Source organism: Augochlora pura, chromosome 3 (assembly GCF_028453695.1).
Source record: "Augochlora pura isolate Apur16 chromosome 3, APUR_v2.2.1, whole genome shotgun sequence".
Taxonomy (NCBI): domain Eukaryota; kingdom Metazoa; phylum Arthropoda; class Insecta; order Hymenoptera; family Halictidae; genus Augochlora; species Augochlora pura.
The window spans coordinates 16055198-16072798 of NC_135774.1; the positions used below are offsets into that span (position 1 = coordinate 16055198).

The 17601-nt window shown below is 33.2% G+C and overlaps 1 protein-coding gene across 2 annotated transcripts in view; it reads right to left on the reverse strand.

Annotated features, from left to right (window-relative positions):
- Positions 1-17601, reverse strand: part of Creba (Cyclic-AMP response element binding protein A) — a 101492-nt gene that overhangs the window by 74310 nt on the left and 9581 nt on the right. For both annotated transcript variants that reach the window (XM_078197521.1, XM_078197524.1), the window contains exon 2: positions 13769-13975. In XM_078197521.1, the coding sequence (XP_078053647.1) occupies positions 13769-13834 (66 nt within the window). In that variant the 5' untranslated portion in view covers positions 13835-13975. The remainder of the gene's footprint in view (positions 1-13768; positions 13976-17601) is intronic.

A 17601-nucleotide genomic window follows, 5' to 3' on the forward strand; every position in this document is an offset into this window, starting at 1 on the left:
CCTCGCACAATGCGCCAGACGCAATGAGACACCGCTCGCAAACATGTTAGAGCATATTCTCAACAATAACAGTAACACGTCCGAAGCAAAAGTCGCCCGTTCAAGACCCGTCGGACGCCAACGTTGAAATTTCAGGAAGTGTAAGAGCTCTCTTAGATAAACGATTGGTCGTTACATTTCCTGGCTGGTGATAGCGCCATCCTCTTTCGTTGCGGCGTCGAGATAAGAGTAAGAGCGGTGAATATAGAAAACGCCAAGGAATTTTCAACGTTAAGGGAGCAGTTTGTCTTTCTATTTCCTAGAGATTAGAATAATTGGACCAGTTTACTGCGCAGCTAGTTAGGCAAGTTCATTCGAGGTCGCCAGAAGCATGCGATTTTGTTGCTCTACTAGCTTAATCTCTGCGGCCTAAAGTCCTTGGCGGCCCGTACCCCAGTTTTACTGCAATTTGGTACGTGCGATACGTCCCACATCGTTTTAAGCCGTCAGACACATCGCTTGCACAATCCTGCTAAAAATAGTTACTTCGGCAACAGGCAATACCGAATTTCCACGATTGTCTTTTGTCACGGAAAAATTGGAGGAACGATTACGCCGGTGTTTGGGGTACATCGGGACACACGGAATAAATATTTGTTTAGAGTAGATGGGGAAGGTTGAAATTGTAATTTTTTTCAGAAGGATCAAGCGTGATGATAGTGATAAGAAGGAGAATAGTAATAATACCAGAATAATATAAACGAAAATGAAAACAATATGAGTAGAATATACAAAGCAAACGCAAGCAATGCATTCTAGCTCCTAATGTCACTATAGTAAATTCTCTGCAATTGTCTCTACACTTATAAATAAAACTGGACAATTACGGAAGAGTAAATACGATAATTAGAGTCTCGCGATTTTTATAGTTGTTAAGAATCGGCGTCTATAAAAACGAGTCGCGACATTGGAATAATCATATCATCTAATCTCAAATTGTTTAAATTGAGGGAAAACTAGAAATAATATACTATATACAGTTTGTCTTTAATGAATTTCAAACTAGTATAGCACTCGTTTATCGTTCGAAGTTGTTTGAAAGTAAATGACGTATCCGATCGGCTAACTTCTCGAGTATATTTCGCGCTGGATCGGAAGATGACCGCATACTGCAAGTACTGCACTCTACATTACGTGTATCTGTTTCTCGGTAGGTGCTTGTATTCTCGAATACTTGGAAGATATTTTACTTGCAGTCTTTTATGCACTACATCCGGTTTACATGCACTGTTGTTTCTTCACTGTTCGGGATTAATTGGGAGCAAAAGCAGAAATGGCGCTGCGATTTTAATGGAGGAGTAAATTGCTCGTTGTCTTCTATCACTTCCGAGTTCGTTGAGATACCTTTGTTCCAATGGTTGTTCAATTTTTTTTATAGGTTTTTTCTGGTATTCTTGAGAAAATGAAACATTGTTTATTCATTTCATTTCTTTTTTACTTATATGTTCAATGCGAGACAGGTTTTAAGTCAAAGATGAGTATTATCTGGATTGTTTTAGATAAATTTATTACATATGATTATGTGTTAATATTACTGGCATATTATATAAATATTATTGTATTAATATGATTATGTTAATGTAATTATATTAATATAATTATGTAAATATATTTATCCGAATGCATTCATTTTAATCGACTATTTTACTCATTATTCGTCATAAAGTATTTAACATATGTCGTCGAATTAAAAAAATTCTTCATTTCAATAATTCAAATAATTCAAAAAATTCTTGACTTCAATAAATCGAATAATTTGAAAAATTCTTTATTTGAATAAGTCGAAAAAGTAATACGGAAGAAGTAAATCGATAAACTACAGTAGAACATTTTACATTCTATCATCTCTGTTCAAATAAATTATTTTCCGTACGAATTCCACTATAACAAAATCTAATTCGAATGAATTCTTATTCAAATAAAATTTTATTTCAATATATCTTTACCTAGATACACTTTTTAGCCGATCGAACATGTATTTAATAGTATCGAATACAATGTGATTATTTAGTTTCTATTTTTTTATTCATCGTTCGAGTAAAATTTTCCGTAAGACCTCTGTCAAGTAATATATTCTTTTGTCACCCGGTATACACCTAACGCTGCGTAGAATACTATCTGTTTTTCCTGTTGAACAGAAGGCACCCCTATTCCTATCGCCCACATGTTGCCAGCTTAGAGTGATTGCAGTGGGGCGTACAGCTATTATAATCGATGGATACCGTTACTATATCTTAGCCAGGATAATGTAGGACACTTCCAGAAGCATTAATTTCAATGCTACACCTAACTTAACATCAGGCACCCTCATCACAATGGAAACGTTACTAAACGGTCCCTCTGCTCTCTCTCCAATTAACACTAACTACACTAAGCGCAAAAAGTGACTCGTCTATGGTTGCCTTATACAAATTACGGTATTGAGTTTATTCAGATCTTTTTCAATTTTTATATTAACCCTTTGCACTCGCGTGGTGACCGAAGCGTCGCTATGATTGTTATATTACGTTCGAAGAATATTTCTCTATTAACGAAGTTTAGAAATTAATCGAAGTGTTACTATTGTATTGCATGTCCGTAAAATGCACTATTCCCTATAAAATGCACCTTGTAGTATAATATACACTATGTTATATATAAAATGGAAACAAACAGAAAAATCATTTTAGATTTTCAGTTAAAATGACTTCCAGTGCAAAGGGTTAATGTATGTTGAGATTAATAAATTTATCGAATGATTCCAAGTCGACCGATTTTTCCAATAACATTGTAAAATTCTGTTCTTTAGAATGCATAAACTCTGATATGGAATATTTCCGACTGTCTTCATTGCTATTTAGCTCATACTATTTAGCTCGTAAAAACTGCGCATACGTCGCACAAAACAATTGCGAAATTAAATTAATTAAAATACAAAATTTCGCAACCTTATTTACCGAATCCTTCGCCAACCGCCTACTTTCATTTATTTAAACATTTATAATAGCTTTTACGTGCAAAACAGTATGAAAAATTCCATGTCAGAGTTTATTGCTTCAAATTGAAGCAAATGGGGCATATTTTCATAAAAACAAACAGCTTTTGGAAAAAGATATGCAGTTTTATATATTCACTCAGCAATCCGACATTACATGTACACCAAAATAATATTATAATCGACTGAGCTTTTAATAGAAATCGCTAATTGCCGCCGCAATTCAATTTTAACACGTTAACGCCGGCGCCGATATTCACGTTTTTCTCCGAGAAGCTACGCAGGAAATTAAAAAAAATTAAATAACTATGTTAAAGCCTCTACAGTAAACTCTAATATCCCCAACTAAAAGTCGTCGCTAATAACCGCAAGTGTAGTTGATGCGACGTAAAATACTTGATAAAAAAAAAGACAAAAACTATGTTAAGTTTATAATAAAATAAATTGTTATAATAAATATAAATTATAAATGAATTATTATAATATAGAATTTTGACGCTCTTACTAATGAATGCCTATTTATAATGTACAGATAAACTAACATATTTTGTACTACTTGATTTGTGAAATAAAATAAATATACGCCATCTTACAGGACAGGAATGTGCGACATGTATGCGATGCACATCGTCGTCAACGTGTTAAACAAATTTTAACATATTGAGTGCCGCGTCATTCAAATATAGATGACGCTAATTTCTGACCAATCGTGAAAATTCATTTTTATTGGAACATATTTGAACAAGTTGAATTCGTCTGGAATGTTTCGGATTGCAAAAAGTTCAAATGCCACCCCCTATGATAGATTTTAACTTTCTAATTTTTCTTTAATTGATTAATTTACTTTAACTATATTGATGATAAGTATGTTGATAACTATGGTGATTGTCGGCGCCGAACCTGTTAAATAGAGTACGATTTAAGAAACCAGTAACTTCCTTGCTACAAAACAAGAACGAAAATTCTTCGAATTTATTCGGCAACCAAACAAAAGATCAGGTATGTCGGAAAGAATGGTTGCAGCAATTACCTCGCTATTAAAGATTAATGAAGCGTGATATAAATGGCTGGAATTGTTGGGTAGGCAAGACGCGGACAAGACGAAGGAGCCTCGGATTAGCGGCTCCTCGAGGCCATCGTTCGCCATCGCGGCGGCCAGATATCCACGTGTTCGCGGAACAACGATCCTTGGGAAGACTTCTCCTCCACCGTTAAGTTTAACGACTTCGCTCGCTTGGAAAGTAAGTACTCGCCTGTACACGTCTGAGAGGTGACGTAACCGAGTAAAAGGGGATTGACCCCCTCCCCCAAATATGACGGAGCCATCCGGCTAGATAGACAGAGGCGCAGCAGATTGCCTTTCAGTTTCTATTACGAACAGATTTGTAACCGGAGCCGCTGGCAATTCCACGCCGCTGGCAATTTCTCGCCGTTGACAGCTCCTTCAGTCTCGAGCGGACTAAATATTTTCCAATTACAAATCCCTCGATCGAACGGGAACAGAAACTTATCTAACCTTTACACACTGTCGGCATTATTATGGAATATTTTTTAGGAAAATATGGCATTCTTTTCCTGGAATATTTGCACATAGCGTTGCCCTGGTCACTGTTCCCTCATAATAATAATAATAATAATAATAATAATAATAATAATAATTTTAAATAATTCTACTTATATTAGAATGACTGTGATTTTTTAGTAATTCTACTTATATTATAAATGACTTTAATTTCTATATAATTCTACTTATATTAGATACGACATAAATGTTAAATAATTCTACTTATTTAGATGAGATATTATTTTTAAACAATTCTACTTATATTAGGTACTATATTAATTTTAAAAATATTCTACTTATATTAGAGATGACATTAATTTTCGTACGAGTTTTTCTCTTTTCCTCTTCGTCTTTTTTCATTTTTTAATTGCAGTTAGGCAATTTCATCGACAACGAGGGCGTCTTTATTTCTGATCACAGGCACACACGACAGATTGCAGCGATGTCTGTGGAAGATTAGCGATGCGGATGATTAAGCTGTTATTACGAATCATGGAGGAGTCATGGAGAAAGAGTTCGCCACTTTTTCAATCATTTTCGAACCGGTTTTTGCGACCAACTTCTTTCACGTGTTTATAATGGAAATTGTGTTCGAGATTCCCGGCGGCATGCGGGCGATAATAGTTGCCAGGGGATCCTATGGTAGGGGAAATCGATTTTGAAACGATAGCAAGTACAAGTATCGATATACATACCTGGTATCAAAAAATCTTAATATATTTCTTCAAACTGAAGAAATATATTGGAAGCCTTAAAAGCCTTGAAAGCACGATGTAAGAATGTATTTTTACATTCATCGTGAAAAAAATAAAACAGAAGAATGTATTTTTCACCATTTAAAATTAGTTTACATATAGTATATATAATTATAATAATAGTATACATATTAGTATACATATATACTATTATATATTTTTGCATGCATTTTTACAAATATAATAAAGGAGTGTCTTTCTGCATGCAACTCATAAAATGACAATTAAAGAAATCAATTTCTACGCGCATCATTTAATAGCAGAACAGTAAAATGCATTTTTACATGTACTCTTTAAAATGACTATACATCGCTATACAAAATATACATCGCTATAAAACGGCTTATTACACCGATCGGTAGCTTGCGAAACGGTTGTTATCACAACCAATAATTTGCTTCTATTATCAAGGAATTATTATATAATCTTTTAACCCTTTACCCCAAAATTGATTCTTATGATTCATACCAACAGTATTATTCACTATTTAAAATTTTTTAAAAATTATTTTTTAAAAATTGTTAATATAATAATTATGCTGAAGCATGATAGAATAATTATTCTGATGCTTCAAAGTCACCGTTCGAGTGCAAAGGTTTAGACATTAGACACCTTATGCGATGGATAAAGCAAATAAAATAAATAAAATAGGTAAAATAAATATGTAGATAGATTAACGCTTCACTGACCGGTGATTTTTAATTTGAAATTTTTAACAATGTTAATTAAAAAAGAGTTTTTTATGGTTGCAGCAAGTTCGAAATATATCTGCTCCGTTATCATGGACGCGATTCTTTTTCATCAAGCGGTGCTGCAACCTGTTTTGAAACAACAATATAGGTTTACGGTGACTTAATCGTTCGAGCTATGAATAGAGATAACTGTTGAAGCGTGCCGTAATTTCGTACTCGAAAAAACATGGTCGTTAGGAATGACCGTAAAGCGGGGCGACAGGTCTGTAGGAAAGGAAATTCAATAAAATGAATACTGATGAATTATAAATATATACAGGGTGTCCCAGTTTTTAAGGTTCAAATTTTGTCGGTATATTATATGGCACAAAGTAAGAAAAAAATGTTATGTAAACATAGGTTATATAGAGCTTTGTTAAGAAGTTATAACAAAAATTCAAAAAAAGAATACTAATCAACTTGCTGTTACTTAGATCAACAATATTGTGTTTCTCAGTGTGTTTATGTAAGCTATGTTTACTAACTGAGGTCACCAAACATTTAAATGAATTTTCGCCAGTAATAGCTATTAGTGTAAAGGATTCAAAGGGTCGCGGCAGGGTACCGAGGCTGGTTTTGGGAGCAGTTTATGATTATGGTGCGGACGTGACTTCAGGCTATTTTTCAGATTTAGCGGAACTTTCTGTTTTAATGAGATTTGCTAGATTTAGTATTTTAGCTAAAGGCCCCGATAGTCGTTAACGAATCGTAAAACCAAGCCAAATAGTTAACCAAGACTGCTAAGGGTTTCAGGTAAGCAACGAATTTTTGTTATAACTTCTTAATAAAGCTCTATATGATCTATGTTTACATAACATTTTTTTCTTACTTTGTGCCATAGAATACACTGACAAAGTTTGAACCTTAAAAACTGGGATATCCTGTATATCTATACTATAGGATAAATTCGATGAGATGAATATTTAATAAGAGAGTTTCATCCGAGGTCGCTAAATAGTAATTAGAAAACGGTAATACGATTATGGACTTAAAGGGGCGCACTAAATGCGGCACAATGACTGATACTAATGATGTCTAATACTAATACAGCGTGACGTAGCGCTTAGATTGGATGTATTTTTAAATGCACCTCTTAAATTGACAATAAAAAGATAAATTCATATATGAATCCTTTCAAAGTTGAACAGATGAATGAGTTTTTACATGTACTATTGAAAATTGGTATATACAGCACGTAGTTTTGTGTGCATCTTCCAAAAAGTACAATAGAAGGATGTTTTTTGCGTGAATTTCTTAGAAATACAATAAAGAAACGAATTTTTGCATGCATTTCTCAAAAATATAATAAAGGAACGAATTTTTGCATGCACTTGTTAAAAATACAATAAAGGAACGAATTTGTGCATGCAGTTGTTTAAAACTATATTAAAGGAACGAACTTTTGCATACAATTGTTTATAATTACAATAAAGGAACGAACTTTCGCACACACCATTTAAAGTGACAACAAAAAATAAATTTCCACATTCATCATTTAAAAGTAGATCAGATGAATGTATTTTGACATGCGTCATTTAAAATTACTGTGATAGAAACATATATTTTTGCACGCATTTCATAAAAATATATTAGAGGAATATATTTTTGCATGCACCTCTTAGAACGACAATAAGAAAAATAAATGTTAACATGCATCATTTAAAAATAGAGCAGAAGAATACAATTTTCCATACTCCATTTAAAATCACTGTAATAGAAAAATATATTTTTGTACGCAGTTTTTACATATATAATAAAGGAAATGTATTTCTGCATGCAATATTCAATAAGAGAGTTTCATTCGTGGTCTTTAAATAATAATTAGTAAGCGGCAATGCGATTATCGACTTAAAGGGGCGCACTAAATGCGGCACAATGACTGATACTAATACAGCCGACGGGGCGCTTGGATTGGACGTAAACGAGACGACGGATAAATAGGGATGAACGTAACGAGCTATCGTTTAGTTTCGAACATTATACGACGATCATGTATCCTCGATCCCGTCCAAATATTATCGAAACCATTCGAATGGAACTTTCGATGATCCAGACACCATGATTAATTCCTACGAACGCTCGTAACTAAAATTATAACTTCGAAACTAATTAATTTTTTAGCTAAATACCTTAATCATTTTTTAAAGAAAATGCAAAGATGAATCAATTTATATATACATATATAATAGACAGTTATGTTAAAATAGTTCCAACGATTTTCCTTTTTTGTTGTATTAAAAGATATTCTATCAATATAAATTATTGCAATTTGTTAGAAGTGATTAATTCTTATACGGAACACGTCTTTTTATACTATTTCAATGAAGCAAGTAATGTTTTATACTAAATCGAAAGTTTGTTGTATTTTGATATTTATATAGTCTACTTAATATACTGTGAAGGGTTTTTTCCTTTCAATGTATATTTATTTAAATATATTGCGTAGAAAGTAATTAAGCTGACCCATGTATTCGTTGTATTTCTAGTATGGTGCTTGAACAGATTTTATTTGCTATCAACAATTCTACGTTACTTTTATTATTTATATACGACCTAGTCAGCACTGTCTTAGCCTACTACACGTATAATACAAATATTGTTATTTGTCATTTTTCTTGGTACTTATTTTTACTTGTTTCTCCACGTATTTTATTTACCTATTATTATTAACCAATGATGACACTTCATTACTATTTATTTCTTCATTTTACGAACATATTATTTAATACTTAAACGCGCGCATAACTGCGAAACGTCTGCAAATACCCACAGTTCTCGTATATAAACCCGGAAAAAAAATGATTCCGTAAATAAAAAAATGAATATCAATAAATTAATACTTTCAGAAGTTACTGTACTCGTTACGCGTGAAAATTCTCGATTATTAAACATTGTATTGCCGAATATTTCGCGTCAGTTGTGTGTTAATGGCTCGAAGAGCCGTAATCGCGTGTAAACCACGTGTCACGATATTCTCGCTTCCTGTGTCTCGAAACAGGTGCGAATGTAAGTACGCGCGTACAGGTAGGCACCTCGTAGACGACAACTTATTTATACAGGTGAATAAACTGACACTAATACGCGCGCCGCGGGAAGCGCTCGGAGCTTCTCTCTCTCTTTGCGGCGCAGCGTCGAACGAACGAACGGTATATCGTCGCATACACGCTTCAACAATATTCCTTTCATTATGTTTGCCAGCCGTAACTGAACCGTAATGGAACAGAACTCGAGACTGCTAGTCACATGATCGTGCGTAAACTTGTTTCACGAAATACTTGCGGCGGACGATCCGCGAAATGTTGCGTCACCGATCTGCCAAGAGTAATCGTATTTTATTTAATTAGGAGATTACAGAATTCGCATATCCGCTTTATCTTCTTCGACAAATGAAAGCCGCGAACCGAGTGAACTGTACCAATTATAGACTTTTTTAATGGACGTACATAGTGGGTACTCTAATCCCAAGAAGCAGTGAACGTCTTAAAGTCGTCCGATTTACGTCCATCGTAGGACTGAAGATCTTGTAAACGTCCACTTTACATCCATTTTAGACCCGAACGTCTTAAAGACGCCCACTTTATATCTATTTTAGGTCTTAACGTTTTATAACCTAAAATGGACGTCTATAAGACGTTAATACAATGTCTAATTCGAGATAGTTTTTAAATCGTCTTTAATAAATTTGTTATAGAGAGTTTCTGTTATGGGACGTCTTAAAAGATAAATAAAGTTAATAAATTTAATAAATTTAAAATATGTCTTTTAGGTCTTTTGTTCACGTTCTTGAATGTTTGTCGACTACATTGAAATAGTGCTTTTAAATAGAACTTTAATATGGTTAGTGGAACCAGAAGATGACAGTCACGATGTGATTTTTATTCCTACGCATTTTCTATAAATTGGTCGTTGCCAAGAACAAACTGGTTAACAATTTATTTTCTATAGATAGCTTTATTAGAAGTTCACCCGTAATAATACATAATACGTATTAATACGTACTATTATAATATAATTCTCCCTTGAAATAAAAGACGGCAACATGGTTCAGGGTCTTCCGACCGAGCTGAATTTGGGCAGTTGCGATTTGACAGCGAACCCGAGAAATTGAAATTAATAAACCGATACATTGTATATTGAATTGTATAAAGAAATTGTGAAAATAAATAGTTAATCATGCCGGGAACACGTGAAACGGGGCAAACGGGGCGACGGGAACCGGACGAGGTTCCCGAAGCCCGCAACATATATTTCCTACAAATGGTCAGCAAGTGACCTGCGAACGACCTGCGAGCGGCCTACAAGCAGCGTAAAAGACATCTTAAAGACGTCCATAAAATGTCCAAAAGCCGTCCATAAGATGTCCATAAGATGTATTTTAATCGTATAAAAGACGTTTGGATTTGTATCATAAGTCGTTTCTAGGATGTTTCTAGGACGCTCGTCGAACATTCGAGATATTTTAAAAACGTTCCGAATATCGTACACCAGATGTCTTTACAAAGCCTTGAAGATCTCATATCTAGGATAAGTTTTTTTTAAGGAGAATACAAAACTAAAATAGCAAATCAAAAATATATAAGTTTCTTTAAAGAAATTAAAGAGATTTTAATCATTTATAAAGTAGAATATTAACAAATCAACGGAAGTGATGAAAAATTGAGGGAAGTATTTATTTAAAATGCATAGCACAAGATGTCACAATTATAGTAGCTAATCAGAACTAATTAATTATATAATTAAAAAGATAGCTTCGATAAGATGTTTCAACTAACAATATTTTTTATTTACCTGACAAATTCAAGCATGTAGAATTGCCGTCAAATGTCAAGTTTAACATTCCATACATTAACGTATCAAAAATCAAGGAAGGAATTTTCGTAAAATTCAAACTAAGTTAATCAACATTTAACTGAACAAATTAAATTGCTAATATTTTGAAAAAAAACGACTTGACACATCAAATTAATATCGAAACTTCGAACACGTTTTTAATAACAGCTTCAGCAATAAAACAGCTTTAGCAACAGCTTCAAGTAATAAATTTAGCAACAGCTCTAGTTAACATTAAAATCCACGTTGCTTTATTAATACTTTGTGTTTTATTTTGCAAGTGTTCTGCTCTGATAAAACGAGATTTATTATCTTCGGTTATTATCTTCACGGTATTCGACATACTTTGTTGGCCAATCCGAACCTTGTGTATACAGTCTGCTAAGAATTTGGAAATGAAACAGTCATTGAAATGTACAGCAATCGCTCTGTTATCAGTTATTCGAAACAGTAGCTTCTTGTAGTTCGAAAATCATGTTGCAAAGATAATAGAATTCTGTCCAGAAAATTTCTGATTCTGTTTTATCGAGCAACAATTTTCTACTGTAAACTTATTCGAAATTACAATTACCAAGCTTAATTACTGTATTTATTGCAATTATACAATGAAAACTCTATTGGATATGCGAAGATAACAATTTATATGGTGTCAACCAAAATATTAATTTTATTGTTTTAGAATTTTCTAAGTTTTAATTTTTATTTCATTTCTGTATCTTTAATTTTTATTTCATCATTGTATTTTTCATACTTATTTCATTGCTGTATTTTTCACTTCTATTTTATTATTGTAATTTTCATTCTTGTCATGTTTATTATTGTTTTTTTTTATTATCATGGCTACGATTTTTATTTTATTATTGTGTTCTTCATTTTTATATTCATCTGTTATTTTTTTACTAATCTTATAATACTTCATTGTGACACTTAAACACTGTTTTTGTGATAATTTAATTTAATAAAATTTATAATAAGTTTCATAATAAGAAACTTCCCTCACATATTAACGATACGTGTAAATCGACAAGTATGTTTTCACCATAATCGTCGGTTTAATGCTCGCAAAAATATTTTACAGTGTCTCAAAATCTCCTTTCAGATAAATATCGATCCCTTCATCGCACTTAATGCAGAAATGACTGTTAAAAAATCTGGTTTATGTATGACAGATCGAATGTTTTCCGAGTCAGAAGTCAGGAATCCAGAAAGATGGTTTCCCTGATCCAAGAACAAGGACCGATAAGGATCGCGAAAGCGATCCTCGCAAGGCATAACTAATTATATGTTAACGACCTTTGACAATGCGAACGCCTCCTACTTCTTCTGGCAACAGGAAGAGCCACGGAACACGAAATATCCATTTTTCCTGCGCCTAGTTTCCTTTCGTTCGTGATCGAAAACGAGCACTTTCTCGACAAGAATAGAACACGTGAGAGAAAAGGAGTGGCCATTGTGTACAGGTGGATTCACAGATAAAGAGCTCTCCGCCTTTCGCGTAAGACGCCCTTTCAAATCAATTCTAGGCTTTTACCAAATAATTTCAGAGCATATTGTCGTCGTTACAATGCAGTTCAATTCATTCTTTGAATTTATTCTTTTTTACTGGCTTCGTGTAGTTACGACATCCGTATGTGCACTTTGTGACAGTTTATTTGATATTATTTATTTGGCATAATTTTTGCAACATGTGTCTAAGTTCAATTAATGCTTAATACGATGCCACAAAGTTTTCAACAATTTGGTATCTCTACCATGGGGGTGTGGTTACAGGGTTGAACACGATTTATGATTCTAACTCGATTTCTCCTATTTTATTCGATAGAAAATTGTGAAAAAATCACAAGGTTTCGAGCCTCGTGGATACACATTTGAGAAATTTTTCGGATTTTTTAATTGCGAAATCAATTTTTAGAAAATGATGAAACTTAAAAACAATAGCGGTATACCTAGTTCAATGGGACTAGGGAGGGCTTTTAAAATGCTGATGCGGCTAGATCTCTTATTGTAAATGTATAAGATCATAACATAAAATAAAAAACAGAGAACAATGAAGTCAAGAATAAACAAATTAGTAAAGGAAAATGTAATGCTATTTAAAATAATCGGAAGAAACACGAGTAAAATTGATTAAACTTCTTGCAGGCGTTCGAATTTTTGTGGACTAAAAGTATCTTTGCATTCGAGTAAAAAAGCATCTGGAAATAAAATTGATACAACGATGAAAAAGTAGAGACCTTGATCTATAAAATGAGCTAATATTCACCTCTGTACAATCGTTCTTAACAAAGTTACAACAGTTCAAATTTAACTGATTAGCATAGACACTTTGTAGAGCTCCAAATGTAATTCCATTTACTTGTTCTAAATATCATTGAAACGACTTTATTCATTCAAAACTTCATTTTCGAGCAATCAAGAAGGTTAATTAAGAGATTTTAAGTAGGCCAGTAAACGAGATCCCGCTCCATTAAATTCAGAAAAATTTGATTCTCCACGGGTATCCGCGGTCCGGTCGCAAGAAAGAAAGTCGCGCCATTCCGATAGCCTTAGCAAAGTTTCTAAAGCGAATTCAGCGTACCGTATTCTTCAACCTCCATTAAATATCAGTAGAATGAATCTCAATATTTGTGGAGCATTAAGCCGATCTTCACGGTAGCAGAAGCAAACGGTGGGGAGGCAAAATCGACAGGAAGCGACTGGAACGAGTCCGCGTCGCTAGCAATGCGGTTAACTATGCAAATTCGTTAGAAAAAACTAGCTAAATAGGCTCTATTAACGTAGACGGCGTGGTTTGAACAGGTGCGCCAGCGCGTCTGGCCGCGTACGATATGTCGAAAGTTCAGGTTATTCGGTGAAAACAAGGGTCTGAACTCACCGGCTCGGCGAGGTAAGACTCCCACAACTCCCTAAGGTCGCTGGTTCCCACGTCGTAGAATTCCATGATCCTATGCTAGCTGGATCGTTCCTAATGGTTCTGCTGCCAGTCGTTGAATCGCAGTATCTGCCCATGGAGGATAGAGATCATCAGAGGAGCACAGGCACGATCTCTCCTCGGGTATCCATTGTCGATCACGGATACGTTCTGAAAACGGAATCTTTCTCAGGAAAAAGCGGTCTGCAACTTTTACTCCTCGACCGTTTCGCCACCGTTCCATCTTCTCTCTTTTCTACTTTCAAGTTCACGCTCAATTTTTAAACAAATAAATTATAAACATATCATTTCTAAATAGACGATTACATTTATAAATAATTGTTCATTGCCTGAGTCTACGATACATGTGGAAAAGTCTCGCACGATAGACCGGGGCAAAGGGAATTGCTGTTTATAAAATTAGAATTTAGTTGTATGAAAAATTATAGTTACATTGTAATAATGTTCTTACTTGATGTGTAAATAAATTATGTGTGAGTATATCGGCTAGATAATTTTCTAGAAATTAGAATTCGAATGAATACGTCAATTGTGTTGGTTGGAGATCCTTATGTGTGTGTTTCATTTTTCTATATATTAGCATTTTTTTTATAATAATGTAAAATGATTCGGAAATTATTAAATCAATATCATTGCGAGCAGATGAAAAATACGCGAATGATGTACGAAACGAAACCAAAGTCTCTTAACCTTAAAAAATATAATTAAAGCTAACAACCTAAAAGCGTACCAAAATTCTTATTTACAAACTGATGAATGCAATAAACAGTTCAATATATTTAATTGCTTTTTTAATTTCTTTTATATTCTATTCTTATTCCAAGCTCTATCACAAATTCGGCAAATTTAACTAATTAAACACTTCGTTTCTTTCTATACAACTCTGAAACTACAATAGTTCAATATTATTTTCAAATACACCATTTTCGAACGAAACAAATAATAGATTCATCTATACTTTAAATTTGTTTCAGTATTTCCTTTTACCAAAGAAAACATTTTATATTGTTTTCTATACTTTTCTGAGCTCCCTACCAAACATTAAATGACACAACGCACGCCCCACTGGGTATCGTTAACGATTCGATGATCATTTGGCGCGGTCGCTTCAACGTGGAAAATTTTTTCTCAAACGAGAACGATTTCAAAAATAATTGTTTACGATCCGTCCCACAGATTTCGCCGAAATGCACGCGCAGAGGGACGTTCCACGCGCATTGAAACAAGCAAAGTCTTGAGCAAACCGACGCGATAATTAGTCTCGCGGAGATACACACCGTCTCCGGGGCGGTGGCTGGGAGTGAAAAATTTGCACGCGAGAAATTCCGCTGAAACGAGTCGCGTAACGTCGGCAATAATACGTTTCCGTCGTACATGCTCGACGGACATGCGAGAATTTGCGGATGAACGGACGACGAACCAGGCCTGATTTATTTGCCTACGCGTTATTTGAAATATTTATTAGTTTATTATAGTTGGTTTGTTTCAGCGGTCGAATGATTTTGCAATTGATATTTCGTTAGTTTGATTCAAAATTCAATAATTTTACGCTTTATTTCTTGTTTGGATATAAAAATAATTCTTTACCTCGTTTGTTTTATTTAAATATTTAGTTTATCTGTTATTTCGATATAAAAATCATTGTTTACTTTGTTCGATATTTGGATTTAATATGAAATGATTATTTCCTTTGTTTGTTGTTTGGATTTGAGATTAAATAATTATTCTCTTTATTTGTTATTTGGATTTGAAATTAAATAATTATTTTCTTTATTCGTTATTTGGATTTAAAATAACATAATTCTTTATTTTACTTGTCATTTGATCAAACATTTATTCAAATATTTTCTTAAATACTCTGTGATGTAAGCTAAATACTCTGTAATCAGCAATGTAAGTGCATAGTGTGTCGAAAACAAACGCAATTAAATAATGAAAGTACCATACCAAGCATAATTACAGTTTATCTAACCATAATTAACTCCAGTTAGCTACAATTAGTTTAATTCAATAACTTTCTGCTAATTGCAAACAATTAATTCAAGCATTCTCATTAATTTCTATTAATTTAAATGACAATCAATCCAATAATTCTCATGTTTAATTATTTATTTTTTGTATTAGACCGAATAATTGAAATGAACATCTATTTGGACATAATCCACTCTTATAAAAAACAACGTGAAGTTATTTTTTAATTGAAACCAAAATAGAGGTAAATTATTTTTAATAATTTCTTTGTTTAAATATTCAAATTAAAGAAATATTTATCAAGAACTTCTAATTCCCACTCAATGATTGTATCATTAATATTTCTTCATTTATATAGTTTATTTAAAACATGATATTTTCAATATAAAATAAATATAACTTATTCTATCTATAAATATATTTAAAAATTATCAATTATCTTAATATTTTCAATATTATACTTTCAACTTAAGCTACTTAAATAATAGGTATATATTACTAAAATTAAAATAATTGCGTACGTTATCTGCCAAGTAAAAATGTTGGAAATTAGGCTTGCGCTTTATGCAATGAAAAATGCTGATATACAAATATCTGATATAGCAATAGATAAGAGAAGCACAATGGTTTTTCCGTTGTTATACTGATATTGATTTGATTGTGAAAATATGGTTATCGTATATTTTGTAAATGATGTTAAATTATTTTTATATTCGTCCCGATATACTCTATTATTTATTAACAAAAAAAATATATTATATTTGCGAAGTAAAGATATTGTACTTGCGAAGTATTAATGTTGTACTTACGATGTATTAATATTATATCTGCGAAGTAAAAATATTATACCAGCAAAGTAAAAATATTGACCAGCAAAGTACAAATATTGTACCAGCAAAGTAAAAATATTGACCAGCAAAATAAAAATATTATACCAGCAATGTAAAAATATTGACCGGCAAAGTACAAACATTGTACCAGCAAAGTAAAAATATTGACCAGCAAAATAAAAATATTGACCAGCAAAGTAAAAATATTATACCTGCGATGTGAAAATATTTATCGTTAAAGTGAAAAATATTTCAAATAATCGGACTATTCCAAAGAATTGTTTATAGTTTCGAATAAAACGTGGCCAGAGGCCTGCTACGAATATACGTGCAACGGATGTACGACGGCAGACACCAATTCCGGTGTACAAACGCCCGACAAATAGACGAATGTAAATTGCGTCGCGTTATGACCGGGCACGGTTTGGCATTTAATACCTTGTGTTGTTCCACATTGCAACACGATGCACGACTGCATTGCAGGCCGCCGGGCACTCTAACGAGATCAATGGACCTGTCTCTATGGGTTAAGTACGCTATCGGTCACGTAACGGGTGGCTCCGACGTACACACTCGTTGCCTCCGCAGTCGACCAAACGTGAAAATTATTTATAATATACTTCTACCAATATTTATCACGTTGAACATGCTCGTTTCTTTAGAAAATTGAACTATTCATTTCTGCGTGAATCGGTTTGATAATTTGACATTGCTTTCGCGGGGAAATCGTTCTGCGAACGCTATAGTTTCGAATACTGATCGTACGTAATAAATAATTTTTCAATTAGAGCCGCATTCTGACTTTTTTTTTATAAATTATAAAGAGACACGCTATGGTTACATAGTATTAAATACACAAATTCAAATTTAATGAAACTAATATGGTTGTTAGTTTTAAGTGCTTATACAGGGTGTCCGTTTCATTTGTTATTTTGGTATAAGAATAATTCTTTACTTCGTTTGATATTTAAGATG